Source organism: Atractosteus spatula, chromosome 7 (genome assembly GCF_055471065.1).
Source record: "Atractosteus spatula isolate fAtrSpa1 chromosome 7, fAtrSpa1.hap1, whole genome shotgun sequence".
NCBI lineage: Eukaryota > Metazoa > Chordata > Actinopteri > Semionotiformes > Lepisosteidae > Atractosteus > Atractosteus spatula.
Window position 1 is genome coordinate 46,528,214 of NC_142712.1, and position 14,742 is coordinate 46,542,955.

The 14,742-nt window shown below is 38.2% G+C and overlaps 1 protein-coding gene across 1 annotated transcript in view; it reads right to left on the bottom strand.

Moving 5' to 3' along the window:
• The window catches only part of galk2 (galactokinase 2), a 31,355-nt gene extending 16,631 nt beyond the window's left edge, over positions 1 to 14,724 (bottom strand). The window contains exons 1-5 of the mRNA XM_088921179.1: positions 13,457 to 14,724; positions 12,160 to 12,248; positions 11,697 to 11,820; positions 11,008 to 11,098; positions 7,308 to 7,454 (exon numbers count right to left, since the gene is read on the bottom strand). Coding sequence (XP_088777305.1) covers positions 7,308 to 7,454; positions 11,008 to 11,098; positions 11,697 to 11,820; positions 12,160 to 12,248; positions 13,457 to 13,509 — 504 coding nt within the window. The 5' untranslated portion in view covers positions 13,510 to 14,724. The remainder of the gene's footprint in view (positions 1 to 7,307; positions 7,455 to 11,007; positions 11,099 to 11,696; positions 11,821 to 12,159; positions 12,249 to 13,456) is intronic.
• Between the last annotated feature and the right edge of the window lie 18 nt (positions 14,725 to 14,742).

A 14,742-nucleotide genomic window follows, 5' to 3' on the forward strand; every position in this document is an offset into this window, starting at 1 on the left:
AGCGCAATCCTACAGTAATTCCCAGATACTGTAGGAACAAAGTAAACCACTTTCCCCTGCTTTTACAATATTATGATCAGTAATAATGGGGTGTTTGAGCACATACAACACCCACAGACCTAGCCTGTACGATACTGCAGACCTATGATACTGAAAGGACAAACTGAACTAGTACATCTCCTACCTTGCTCAAGCACAGACACCCGAGGACATTCTCTTCTATAGTGTGCTCGGCAGAACAATATGACACAGAAAAGTGGTGTTCAACTAGGTGATCTCTAGAAACAAACACAACCATTTCTCCCCATTGCTAATACAGTGTAAAATCAACACCTATGAAAATCTTAGGAAAATGGTAAGTAATTGGGTTGGCTTTGCCAAAGCCTAGGGGTGAATCTGTTGGCTTGCTGTAAAGCTGTGAAAATGTCAAAGTTGTCAATTGCTTTTATTTATATAATAATTGTACATTTTGATTTTATTTTAGGTTTTTTATTGAAGGGGGGGTTATGCCTGCCCAGAAAGGCCAAGACCCCCTTTAACAGAATAAGCACCTGCATTATTTTAAAATATGGAACCTTTTAAAGGCTAAGAACAGATGTTCTTCTAAACAGAGCCACATGATAGTGCAAAGGTAGACAGCTATTTTTAAATCACTTATTCATTAAGAAAAATATGCTGTTTTGTCTTTAAATCAAAATAAATAGACCTACATCTGGGCCTCTCATCTTTCAGTATTGAACTCATTAGCTCAGACTAGTATGAGATGATTAAAAAAGAAAACATGAACACCTGAAACAAGCATGTGTGCATTCATGCAATATCAGTTCCCTTCTATAAAAATACAGTCCATACTCAGACGTGCTGCCTTTGAGAAACCTGGCAGTAAATAAACCATAGTTATACTATACTGATGGATCACTGCCAAATACTTGTTTACTATAGCCATGATTAAATCTCTGCCATATGCTTGAGCTGCATCACTAATAGAATATAATTTGTATAATAATATTTTTCTTATTACACTTTGCACAAAATGTGCTCTTTTACCTACAGCACATAATTAAAAAATGAAAAAGGTACATGAGTACCTTCAGTTTATCCAAACAATCAGTAGCCTTGGTTTAAATGTCAGACATGGCAGAACTAATTTAGACAGGCTACGCTACGTTATCATTTTCTCATTCATCTTGAGGACTCCCTCTAAACTGTTCTGCTACATTTTTAACCACACTTTGTTTAACTTCATTGAACTACTGTTTACCCAGAAGAATGCTGTGGTACTGCTTCAAAACCTTCCTGACGGTTTGATTTGTTGATAGCCTCCTGCGAACACGGAGAGGAATACTGTCTGTGATTATGGAAGCATGAGCCAGTATACTTTCACAAAGCACCAATGCAGATGTACAGCTTTGCAAGAAGGAGCTGCGAGTCCACAGGTGACAAGTTGCTGAGCTGAGGATGTGTTAAACAGGCAACATCTGCAGTTTTTATAATTGCATCATTTCATTTACATAATTTCTTGTTGAAAAAAGTGGATATGTATTCTCAAAAAGCACCTACAAAAACCTAGTTTTGAGAATACTACTGTATATATACAGTATGTGTGTGTGAAAACCAATTGCACAAAATGAATGTCCATCCTGTGACATGTGCATAACCACACATACAGTAAGTCTACAGAGTTGCACTGCTCTCCATATCTTGAATGCCACTTCCTAGAATGTACACTTAAAAGAGGGCTAAGCATTCTTCAACAAGCAATGCTAAGTATATTTCATCAACATACAAGTAACAAGATTTCAGATACAGAGAGAAAATCACAGCCTTCTATAGCCTTCTATAGAACCTCCCCAAGTTGCACAGTAGGTTTGCTTCAATGTTTTTTGTCTCCTTGAGAAATGATCAGTACCCTTGGTACCTTGTATCTGTTAAGAGCTCCTCCATCCTTCCACTATCATAATGCTGCTTACTCACAAGATATTAGATCAAGATATCCCTAAGATTTTGGGAACAATAAGCTACTAATATTCAAAGAACCATTTAAGCAAATTGATGCCTCATTGTGTTCTTATGTCCTGATTCTGCAGACCTACCTTCTTGTCAGAGTGACCTGCGATCAAACTGCCCTTTCTCTCTCAACCTCCTACTGTACAGTAACAAGTCTTTCTTACTGCTTCCCAGGTGCAGTGATATTTAAAATCTCTTTTGCATTAAATGTGAAAAAAAAACTCTACAGAATTTCTGTTATACATAAACACGTGGGATAAACTATTTATTCAGTTAATATAAATATCGATAGAATTGTAATATAAAACATAATAGATTATTTTATTGTATTAAAAAGTATAGTTCAGAAAAAAATGAACCATGAAAAAGCACAGAGTTCCCTTCAAAGTGAACGAAGTGAGTTCCTTTGATTGCAAAAGAAATAGTTATTTTCCCCGGCTGTTCTCAAGGGTCATAATTCCTGGTAAACTAAGTGTGGTTCTTAAGAAACTAACCATATGTGAGAAGGCCCTTGAACCATCACTACTTTAACAAATTAAGTTGTAATGAGGTCTCCCTCAGTGAAACAGCATAATTGTGCAGATTGCAAAGGCCAAGGATCAAGTCTGCAAAGCTGTTTTGGGGCAGGTTCTTGAAACAGCTGACAGTCTGCCCAGCTGTCCTTCTGTCTTCATACAGCAGAGCTTCCTAACTCATTGGGGGGAAAAAACATCACATTCAAAACCTCTCAGCTGTGACACTGGAGTTAACACAATAATTCAAATTAGCAAATTGTTACACTGGATTACCTCATGGAGAGGGAAAAAAATCACACGGCAACTGAGATGAACATTCATCTTATAATAAATGTCATGAAAAGCCCCTTCAGATTGGGATGCTTAATTTCTGTAAAAGCAGGAAAAACACACAGCACTGTCTGGAACTTCTCAGGCCGTCTGAAATTCCTATATCATCTGCTGGAGGGGCTGCCAAGAGGAGGACTAGCTGTGCTGAGGATGTTTCAGACAGATTTGTCAAAGCTTTGCCTGATACTAAATTTGTCCAGCTGGAAAGGTGCTGAGAGCCTCTCACCAGAAGTATGATTGAACCAAGGCGATGTGTGGGGTTTTCGGGGCATATATCCAAAGGACACTGTCTCTTTCAGCTCTCCAGACCATTCATTTTTAATTTTAATTCTTAACGTACCCTTACTTATCAGGTCTGTTTATTTGTTAAAGAGTTGAAATGCAGCAGCATTAATTTTAAGAAATTAAGAACCACTAAAAGGCTGTTATCACTCATTTGGACAATGTAACCCATTGATCCAAGTGCCACATCAGGCAGCTCCAGGCTACGCATCAGACACTGCCATTCACAGGATTTAAGCTTCTCTCTGACCCTACTACTGAGCTCGTAGCGTCTTATTTTGGGATGATGCTGTGAAACTCCGCAGTATTAATCAATTACCGATTTTAAAGAACAGATGCTAAAATTGTTTCTAAATTTAAAGCTTACCTAGCTTAATGAAATGAAAAGAGTTCAGTCTAATGAAGAAACGTAGCCAGTTGGACATTTCTAAGTAAGTCAGATTTAATTAATTCACATAGCTGAAGGTTTTCAATTAATTGTTTGTTGCTTGTCACAAAGCATAAACCTAATCCTAAATATGCCTCTTAAAATTGATATGGTTGTCTGCACCATTTTGGTTCCCTGGATTTAACTTCTGAAATATACCAGTGGTTAGATGGTACCCAGGTCTCCAGCAGTTATATTTCATATAGCAACACAAGCAACAGACCCCAAATTTTTCTTTAAGAAAAATCTGCAATGGGACATCCCAGCGATCAAATTCCAAACTTGTACAAAAATGTATTTGCACACCAACATGCTAGCATCATATATTCATGCAAAAATACATATATCAGAATGAGTTCTGTCTCCAGACCTATTTAGTGGTCAACAGAGAAACTCAAGGTGTGACACCAAAGTATACAGTAAATCACTTTAATTTCTTATTTGTCAAATATACATATGAGAGTAAAAAAAAACAACCTGACAAAAGACAGAGTGGCTGAAATGGTGCTTTTTCTGAAACTCTGTTTTCTTAGCAGGCAAAAGAATGAGTTCAGTTAAGTTTTTGACAGCCTGGTGTCTCACTTACACTCATTTTTCTGCTTTGCAGTAACTTGAATTGTGTGAACTGCTTTCAGTCACAGTTTTCTTTTCTGAGCTAATGCCATTTATAGAAATTAAATCAGCCTTCTCAATGGCGAGAGGCTTGAAGCTAGACACAGCCTTGAGCTACTGCAGTATTTGTTGAGAGAGACTGTCCCAGATCGCCGAGGTCTGTGCAGAAGATGTGACCCAAGCATTGCACTTAACATCTGCTCTTTATTTCGAACAGTTTTTGAGTAGAAAAGAGAAAAACATTAAATGAAAACAAAACAAAACAGCTTGATGCTGTTAAGTACCCATTTTAATGTCAGCACAAAATCAAAACAATGGGTTTGTCATATAATGTTATCTGAACATACGGTTTACTTTGGCAAGAAGGGACATTTCATTGCGGTAATGTGTTTACTGCATTTGTGTCTTTGAAAACTGTTGCCTCAGCTCCTAAACACAAAACAATGATATACTTAAGTATAACCTTCCTCCTTTTCAGAATAAATGCTTTTGTGTTCTAATGAGTATACCTCCTGCTCTGGGTGGAACTATAAAAATGAGTTTTGAAATACAATTCAGAAGGAACAAAAGTCTGCTCTTACGAATATAATTTATTCACACGTAAGAAGGGAAATAATTCATACCACTGACGTACTGCCAGTAAAGAAAAATGTTCATTATGACTTGTAAATGTCAATAATTACAAAACAGAGTCATACATTTTCGTGTGCTCCAAAAGATGATGCATTGTGGAGTGTGGGCATTGGTGAAATCTGTCTGTCCCTTTGCTGAGTTTTCACCACCAGCTCCAATCAGACAGAAAGCAAGAGGGAAGTGCTGTGAGAGTATGTGTGTGTCCTCTGTCCTTCAACTCAGTGCAGGAGTGGCACTTGCTCTTGTCAAGAGGATGCCCTTCTTTATACAAAGAGTGGTGGGTGTTTGCAACAAACTACCCTCAAGATGCAGCCTGACGAGACCCTTGGACTGGTGATCTTAGCCAAGTGGGCCAGACAAAATGCATAAATGTTTGTACCGCTCTCACGAATTCTAGCCCTGGCATATAAAAGCACTTGATTTTGAATTATAAAAAACATAAAAATGAAACATGTCATTAACTTAACAGCTATCCACATCACGCATCTGCAGCAAGTTCAGGTGCAAACGCAGCAGGACTCTGCTCAGATATGACCCCAGGCAAGAGCTGGCCCAGGTCTGCAGAGAGGCAGCAGCCTTTCGTGAGCACTTAATTGAAAAACACATTTAGAGGAATATAAAAATCAAGAAACATGCTGTGAAAAGTACACAGGAACTGCTCTGCCAAATGCCATGCTGGAAAATTATAAAAGGTTCTGGCAATGTTTAAGTAACTGTCAAAAACAAGATTACATTAACTCTATTACGGTCATTAGGTTCTGCATAAAACAGTTTTTGGCAATGAAAATTAAACGCCAGATAAAGCCTTTGTATACATTTCTGACATTTGAATAATACTAAATGCAAAGTTTTGTGAAATGAATCACATATAAGTTTGATGGCTACAGAACATGAAAGAATTATGCTACGCAGTTTATCTGCACGGACTAAGGTCCTGCAACACAGGGATTTTATCTGGGGGTGGGAAATGAGCACAGGGGCACTGTGGTAAGCTGCGCTAATTTCAATTACAGCCTGGGCAGAACTGTTATGATACACAAGCTAAATAATCTCGATTTGATTATATCTTTAGCATGGAATGGCACAGCTTCCTACTGGTGTCACGCTTGAATGTCAAGAGCCTCTAAAGATCAGGATGGAGTAATTCTGTAATGACTTCTTCTTAGGGTTGTGTGAACGCCACTGTCAATAATACTCTTCTATTTAGTTTAAGCAAATTCAGTTCAATTCACCTAACATCATTCTGAGTCTCTTCTTCCAGGCTTGCACAGCTTCTTCATGATTTCACAGGTCTGGATAAATATTGGGACTCTCGATAACTACATAGCCTGCATGCTGGGACGGTGAAATGCATTACTCCTGCATCCTGAGTACGATTCAGGTCTGGGGTACTTTCTGTGTGGAGCTTGCATGTTCTCTTTGTGACCATGCGGGTTTGTGACAGACCAAAGACATGGTGTCTAGGTTAAATGAAGTTCCCTAAACTGTCTCTTGCATGAGTCCGTGTGTCCTGTGATGGATGAGTCCTGTTCAGGGCTTATCTTGCCAAGTGCTCATTGCTTACTGTGAACCTCTATTGGACTAAGCAGTCAGATGGATGAATTGCTATGCTGTAATGTTGACATTTTTAATGTTGGCAAGTTTTAACTTCTTGCTGCAGAGGTCTGAAATATTCCTATAGAACCCCATCGAATACAGCCAATAGAATTAGAGTTTTATATAATAAAAGACTGTAACCCGGGGTGAAATGTTTCAAAAAGGCCTTTATAGGACTGATTGTTAAGAATTCAGTTTGGGCCCTGTGTGAGAAGGCAGTGAGTTCAGTAAAAAAGGGAGTTCTTGTCTGAACTACATTCCCCAAAATGCTATAGCGAATAAGCAGCTGCTGTCAGTCACCTGACTGCTTGGCGCAAGACAACCGGTCATTAGCCTATCCACCCATTTTCTAGCCTCTCCATCCAATTCAAGGTTGCTGGGGAAGTGCAGGCTTTCCCAGAAAACATGTGGTGCAAGGCGGGCTACAACCTGGATGGGACACCAGTCTGATGTAAAGCACAGACAGACACACCAGGGCCAATTTTCTGAGAAGACAATTAACCTAGCAGTCTTTGGATTGTGGGAGGAAACAGAAGTATCTGGAGGAAAGCCTTAGAACCAGGGGAGAATTTACAAACTCCACATAAACAGCACCCTGTGTCCAGAATGTAACACATCTTCAGGACTGCAGAGCTATACACAAGGCACAGCCAGGAGTGGATTCAAAGAAATCTGATGGAAATTCTAATCTGTTTCTGTGAAACAGCCACTTCCCCACGACTTGCTGAACTCACACTCTCATGACTGCATCTAACAAAATCCTCTTAATCTCCATCAAGTACTTTAGCCAGTACATTATTACCGCTTGTCTCCAGGACTCTGATTCTATGTTGAGTCTGAAGTACTGTCTTGGATTAACAGGGACAGCCCCAGTCATAAGGCAGACTTCAGTTTCTGAACGTTACCTTGGAAAGAGTCTTCTTGTTGGCTTCCAGTGTCACCAGGCCTGCACAGCACACAAGTGCACTGGAGCTGGACAGCCCAGAACTAGGGGGGATGGTCCCGTCCACAACACACTTAATCCCTGCAGGACTGCTGAGGCTGAAGTGCTCCTGCAGACCAAGAAAAGGGGATTTGTAAGTGCTGTGGAGAGAAGCTGCACAAAAAAACAACCTCCATTATTGATAAATGACAGTGCCTTGTAAAGGTGTTCAGACCCTGGTGCTGTTCTCACATTTTGTGGCTTTAAAGTGTGCACGCTTGGCACCTTGAAGCAGTACTTAATGTTGCATAGATGCACAACCTACTGCACACAGTTGCAGCAAACAAGAAAATAAATACATTCTATGCAGTCATAACCATTCCATTTTTTCTTTCATTAATATTCAAATCTTTTGTTATGGTGAACCTAAACTAATCTAGGTGAGTTTATTATTAGTTGAGTGGCCTATGGGTGCAATAAAAGTAGTTTCAGTCATTTCGGAATAAATACACCTGTCTCTGTGAGGTGTAGTCAGGTAGTAAATTTCAAGCCAAGATTTAGCCATGAAGACTGAGGAGCTCGGGAATAAAGTTTTATAAAGACAAAGATCAAGAGAAGGGTATAAAAACATCTGAAAGAAGCTAATATCACTTTGAACATGGTGAAGCTGATCACTAAGAAGTGGAAGGAACCAGACATTGCCAAGATCAGGCTGTCCCTCCAAACTGAGCAGCTGGACAAAGAGGAAACTGGTTAGGGATGCCACCATGAGGCCAATGATGAGTTTGAAAGTTACACAACTCAGTGGCTGAGAGAAAATGGCCAGAAATAAGGTGTACGGAACTGAAAAAAAGCATCTAAAATCCCAACACAGCCCCTAAGTGATACTGCAAATATGTGACAAAAGGTTTTATGAACAGACAGGACAAAACTAGACATTTTTGGTCTAAATGCAAAGTGTTATATCTGATCCGATCCCAACATAGTGCATCACTCAGCCAACACCATCTCTAAAGTCAAGCACGGTGGAGGCGGAATTACATCAAATTATATCTCTGCCGCTTATCAGCTTGTCAATTCTGATAGGAACATAAATGGAGCAAATCCCTGGCAAATACTTAAAGAAAACTGTTTAAGACTCCAAACTAGCAGTTTTCAGCAGGACAATGATTTAAAACACAAGGCCAAAGCTACACTAGAGTGACTTGAGAAAATGAATGTCCTTGAGTGGCTCAGTCAAAGTCCTAAATTGAATCCTATTGAGGATCTGTGGACAGACTTGAAAACTGCTCCATAAGTTATCCCCAAGCAACTTGAGAGAGTTTAGGCAAATCTGCCAAGAGGAGAGGAATAGGCATAAACTGCACAAGGTCAGTATACAAAGTTGGTACAAATTTACCCCAGAAGACTTGCAGATGTTACTGCTGCCGAAGGTGCTTCGACTGAATACTGCGTTCATGCGTCTGAATTCTTATGCAATCAAAATATTTTTGTTTTCTTTAGTCTTTATTGATATTTAATGCAACCTGTCTTCAGTTAGAGCCTTCATGAAAAAATGCATATGGTACTTTTTTAAATATCATAAAATGGGACGCCATAGGAAGGGTCTGAATACTGTTGCAAGCCACTGTAATACTATGAGGAAAACCTAAACTGAAATCTTTAAAGGTGTTTTTTTCCTCCATTTCAGCACCTTGTTAGGGTAGGTTAGCTTCCAGAACAGGTTCATATTGAAATTTTTATAGCCCCCCACTATACAAGCAGACCCACGGACACACACAGAAAGCATCGAATTCAACACAAAGAAAGAAAAAATGCAGCACATTTTAAATATATATTATGTGCGTGCAGGAAAGAAATGAGCTATTTTTATTGTTGTTTTCATTTTCAATAAAAGCATGCGTTTCTAGCCGCTTATGTAAAGCTTGGGGGCCGTATTCTACCCAGCCTCTTGCAATTCAGTCTTTTACTGACTACGCTCTCAAACTCCCTTTCCAGAGACTGAAGCAGATTGTGGCCGAGAATGATGCTGCTGCCTGTGCCCTTTCCTACAGGGTGGCAGCCAATGCAGTTTTCAAACCACGTGGGGAATATATTTAAATTGAACCTGATCCATGGGGTTGTCTCAAACGTGAATCGGACTTTCAGAGTTATCACGCAATGCCTGAAAAAAATAGACTCCAGTTTTCAGAGAAGAAAATCAGCCCAGACAAGTCTCGCTGTAGTTATATCCCAATGGGCTTACATGCTCAAATTAATATAAACAGATGATCCCCCCGGACCCCATCAGCACCAGACTTTTAAGTGTTTATCATAGTCTGCTAAATTTCATTTCTGCCAGCTTTTTTCCATATAAAACCTGCTCAACTCATTCACTCTTAATTTAAAACGTTCCCGATTGTGCGTTTTAAAATCATGACAGATATCTCTTTTAACGTGTTTATAACTTTTTCTTATTTTAGCAAATGAAAGTACAAGACCTTGTTTTCAAATAGTCCGTCGGCTAGACGTCAAAACAGAAAAGGTTTGGATTATGTCCTTTTCTTGTTATTATTTTTCCTTCGGTATCAAAGAATAGCTTATCCAAACCAAACCAAATATTGCATTTATTTCGGAGGACCACTAATACTTTAGAAGAATTTCTCCTCAACAATCCCCAAACCAAACAATATTGTTCTAATCCTCCTGATGTCCTTTTGGCTGCAAAATTAGTAACAGAAAAAGACGAAAGCATTTTGCATTAGTCTCTAATCCTTCTTCCTTCCACAGAGAAATAAGATAATTAGGTACGCAGAACAAAAAACAAGAGAAATCAGGAAATATAAACCACGGTTACTCTATCTGCTTAAGATGTAGTGTGACCCTGATATTTGAGAAAGTGGAGTGTACACTAATGCCAAGAACATGCGAGTCGATGTTATCACTGCAGAGGAACACATTTAGACAGTGACAGGAATATTAACCAGAAATTAAACTTCATTGCAGACACGCTAGTTTAACCCATTTCCTGCTATTTCAGACTCGTCTCCAAATGTCACTATCTTTAGCTCAATACAGTCACAGTAGCTGGAATTTTGTAGCTTTTATGCATCTACTTCCTTTAAAAACTGTCAATGGTTAAATGGCTTACACATATTTTGTACCTCAGTAATTTTTTTGCAATATATACAGTATATATATGTGCTCCAATCATATTAAGTGATGTACAGTACACAGGTGTAACTTTAATTTCATAGCTCTAAGAAAGCACAGGCATACACTGCCCGCATATGTGAATGAACAAACACACTACCAGAAAGGAATGCCATTTTGGGGCATTTTATTAAACTATTTCTTAACATTTAAAAATACCACATATAACAGAAATCATAACATCTTAATACAACAAGGCCTTTCTATAATAAGCCCAAAATCATATCTGTTATAGTACGATATTACACGTTTTACTTACTTGATGTATTTATAGCACATAAAATCGTATATAAAGCAAAGCGCAACTGCATAGTGCCCTTTAGATGTGTAATTAGCACATATCAGTCTTGTTCTGTTCAGATGTATCATTAAAATGATATTGGAAATAATCTCATGCCATAACCTTTCCTGTGTGGAATATAGAAGAAAATGGCCTGTTGTTGTTGAAGTAAAAATATCTATTGTATTTATATTGTATATATGTTTCTCACCTGTATTCCTTTCAGGCCACAAAGAAAATAGTAATACCATAAAGGCCGAGACTTGTCAATCTGAACGTCTTCAAACGACACTTTGAAGTCCCTGAAAAATAGCAGGAGTGAAAAGTGAGAATTCACATATGGTAAAATACTGACATCTTGTGGTAAACAATGGATCTGTAGCTTCTGTCGAGCACTACGGGATCATGGAGTACATGGTCTGTATCACAGCATAATACAGAGGGAAGGCACTTCATTCCTTCTCAGCCTTTAATGTGTCACTGCACCAATCAGGTAGATAAGTCAAATAAGCTGTGTTACCCAGGTTTTACTCAGGTGTTAACTGAATGGTACCTCTCAAACTTGAGGGAACTGGAGGGCCAGCGTTGCACATCACTACCAGAGTACAAAAACTAAACAAGTATTCAGCCATAGAAAAACAAACACTATTTACCATGTCTTCTCATATAAAACGGCTTCTTTAAATGTCTTATTTCCATTTTTCTTTGGTCCCGAAGAATGATTAGGTTATTAAATGAACCCTGAAAATCTGTCACTGGAAACAAAGTACATGTAGAAATACTTTCCACACACCAATTGTCTGATGTCAAATTTATTTAGTATTTCTTTACTGACACACTCTTCAAAATATTGAAGGACTTGTATTTTAATGTATGTTAACCAGTAACTAATGTCCTTACGTGTAGAGGGGATTTGAATTCGCCAGCTGGGCTGTTTGCGTCTTACTGAGGGACACAGCTGCTAGGATATCTTGCTCTATGGCCATGGGTAGTACAGCATATCCACAGTAGTCAATGTGTTCTCCTATAACAATAAAGGGACTTTAGCACGAATCAAAATAGAACAGTTTTAAAATGTTAGCAATTTTTGTAAAAGGGCAGGTCTACATTATGTTCTCTCCATATATCCAAGTAATTGATTATTAAAATATTTATGAGAATTGGGATTTTAGATTGTAGCTACAACTTAATGTCAAATTATAAGACTACAGCATTAAGAAGAATTAAAAATGTTTCCACAAGAGGAAACTGAATATATTCCATAAGTAACCCTATAGTTTTTTTGGAAATATAATGTCATGTTTTAAGTTATTTCAAACACTTCAGAATGAAGAAAAAAGAATGCAAAGTAAGAACAGATTACCAATTAAATTTACTCGGCCAGGAGCTCGTGCATAAAAAACGGGGTCTTCTCCAAATTTCTCTATGAATTTTTCCTTCAATTTCTGGAACCTAAAAAGACAGAATCAATTCATAGAAAGTACATTGACAATCACACTGCTCAATGTTTAGAAAATCAGCTACAGGAAACAGAAGTGGAAAATTCAAAACCTTGAGTGGTTACATTTGCAGCAGGACATCCCATGATTTAGATGATGTTGAATTGCCCACTGCTGTGTCAGCATCAATGAAGATCATTTGCTTTGGTTGGTGTCTTCTGCTCGTCACTTATTCCTCTTTCACAAACCCTATTCTAACTCAGCTTTTATGTACAGAACACAATGTGCAATCCCTTTCCCTGGCTAACTTAATGGCTTACCTTTCTTTCTCCTCGGTAACGAGTGCTCACGGGAGACAAAGGGGTCTTTCTGTCTTAATACTATTCTAAAAACAAAAAAAAGAAGCTACTCTAAAGAGGCCAGAGATATTTTGTTACGGATCTGAAGGTGTTATAGACGCATATCCTTGCAGAACGCTGATGTTATTTCTTTGTGAGTTACGTGGTACTTCTGATGGAAAACCTTTACAGTGTCGCTCTTAATAAGTAGAAATGCAAAAGCCTTTGAATAAATCTAAACAACTGGAGTGGGAGTGTGGTTTATAACAAGGACCTTGTCCTTAAAGGCTTACGCGAAGCGCAAGATGTTCTTGCTTTTTAACTTTTCATTGAGGATCGCTTACTTGAAGTTGCAGAACTGTTGTGAGCTACTTACTGTAAATGCCTCAGTGCACGCACTAGACAACTCCTCGAGTATAACCCTACTGTCGCTATCACAGCGCTAGAAATACTGAAATAAGATCCGGACAATAATAATCTTTGAATTTATTGATCAGTTGAAGCAATAAAAATGCAACATACGTTTCATGATGGACAACACCAAAACAACAGATCGAGACTTGTGACAGTAGTTTATAGAGGTGGGAAAAACTTAAATATCCCTCATTTGTCTTGAGTTCTCATGATGTTTTACTATGATCAGCTACTGAAGCACGTGTATTACCGCTAAGGCATTTCAAAGTGGAAACTTGATGAACCAAAATGAAGCTTACTTCGTTGTAATTGGAAAAATGTATTCAATTTAAAATTGAGTTCGGTATTTGAAAAGTATTTGATCCAACAGGGAATAAGACTAAAATAAAGACGTTTCCTGTTTTGCGATACTTAAACGTTACTTTATTAATACATTTGCAGTTCTTTATCTTTTATACCTTTAACTTACCTCTCATTTTCAGTCGGTTTTACCTGCAGCTTTGCAGGCGCATTTGTAGCCATAATAAGTTTTTTCTTTAGAAGTCGTTCACTACGTCGAATATTATCAATATCGAAACTGAAAATAATCCAGGTAATCAATATGCCAGCAAGTGAAACTTCTATTTTACAGTAAAGATACTTGGATCTTCAAATCACTTCATCAGCTGACAGTCACACGAAGGTCTTCCGGATACAGCTCACTGTTAGCACACGGAAATCCTGTTCAATGTACCATGAGGAGTCGAAATACTCAGAGAATTCGGAATTTTGTCGCTAAGAGAAATCTGAGTGGAGAAAAAAAATAAAAATCTGATTTTCAGCTCGCTTGCTACTTCAGATTTGTTTATTCTGCTTACTGGATTGCCACGGGCGCCTTTGTGAAACACTGAGTGCACCTTCACGAACAGTTTTATGTTCCGAATACCTCATGCAGTAAAATGTTGCCAGCATATAAACGTATATTAGGTAGCTAGTTATTTAACTTAGACTATGGACGTGTACAGAAATTGGTAGAGGCAAAACCCTTGCATTTTTTAATATTTTTATCCTACAGTTATCGAAAAATATAAACATTTCGTTTCTTTACTTTTTAATTTAAATAGTTTGTTTCTGAATTTAATTTCCTTCAACTACGAAAACCAGTTAATAAACTTCAATTCATCATGTTGTGACAGAGTGGTAATCCGCATAATACTACACATTAAGATCCCTAGATGGGAGTTTTTTAACCCTTGGAATCCACATTATTATATGTTTAAATATGATAACGAAAATGTGTCAATCAAGTTAGGAAAACTGATTATTTCACTTACATTATATGAACAAGGTATTCTAGCCTGGGGACCTGTAACCTGCAAATACGAAGTTGTGAGTTGTGTGTTTGAATATACATTCTCTTCGTGTGAATAGATGTGAGAGTTTTCAAAGATCTATGCTGTACAAGTAACGGTAGAATAGAATAGATCATGGATGTCCCGCACAATATACATTAGTAGCACAGGTGAGCTACTGTTGATCAAAGAATAGTGCCTGAGAGCATTATAACAACATTACGGCTAAGGATAAAGGACAGGTCAGCTTGCGTCTTTTCAACTTGGTCGTGCAGTACAGCCATTATATAGATTTCTTGTGCTAAAAATAATTGTAGTTTACAATTACGGCAGTCAAGAAGAACAACATTCCTCACCGGCACCCGGAAGGACGTTGTTGTACTGAAGTCCAGCGCAGGCGCACTACGAGTTTCCCGGCACCACA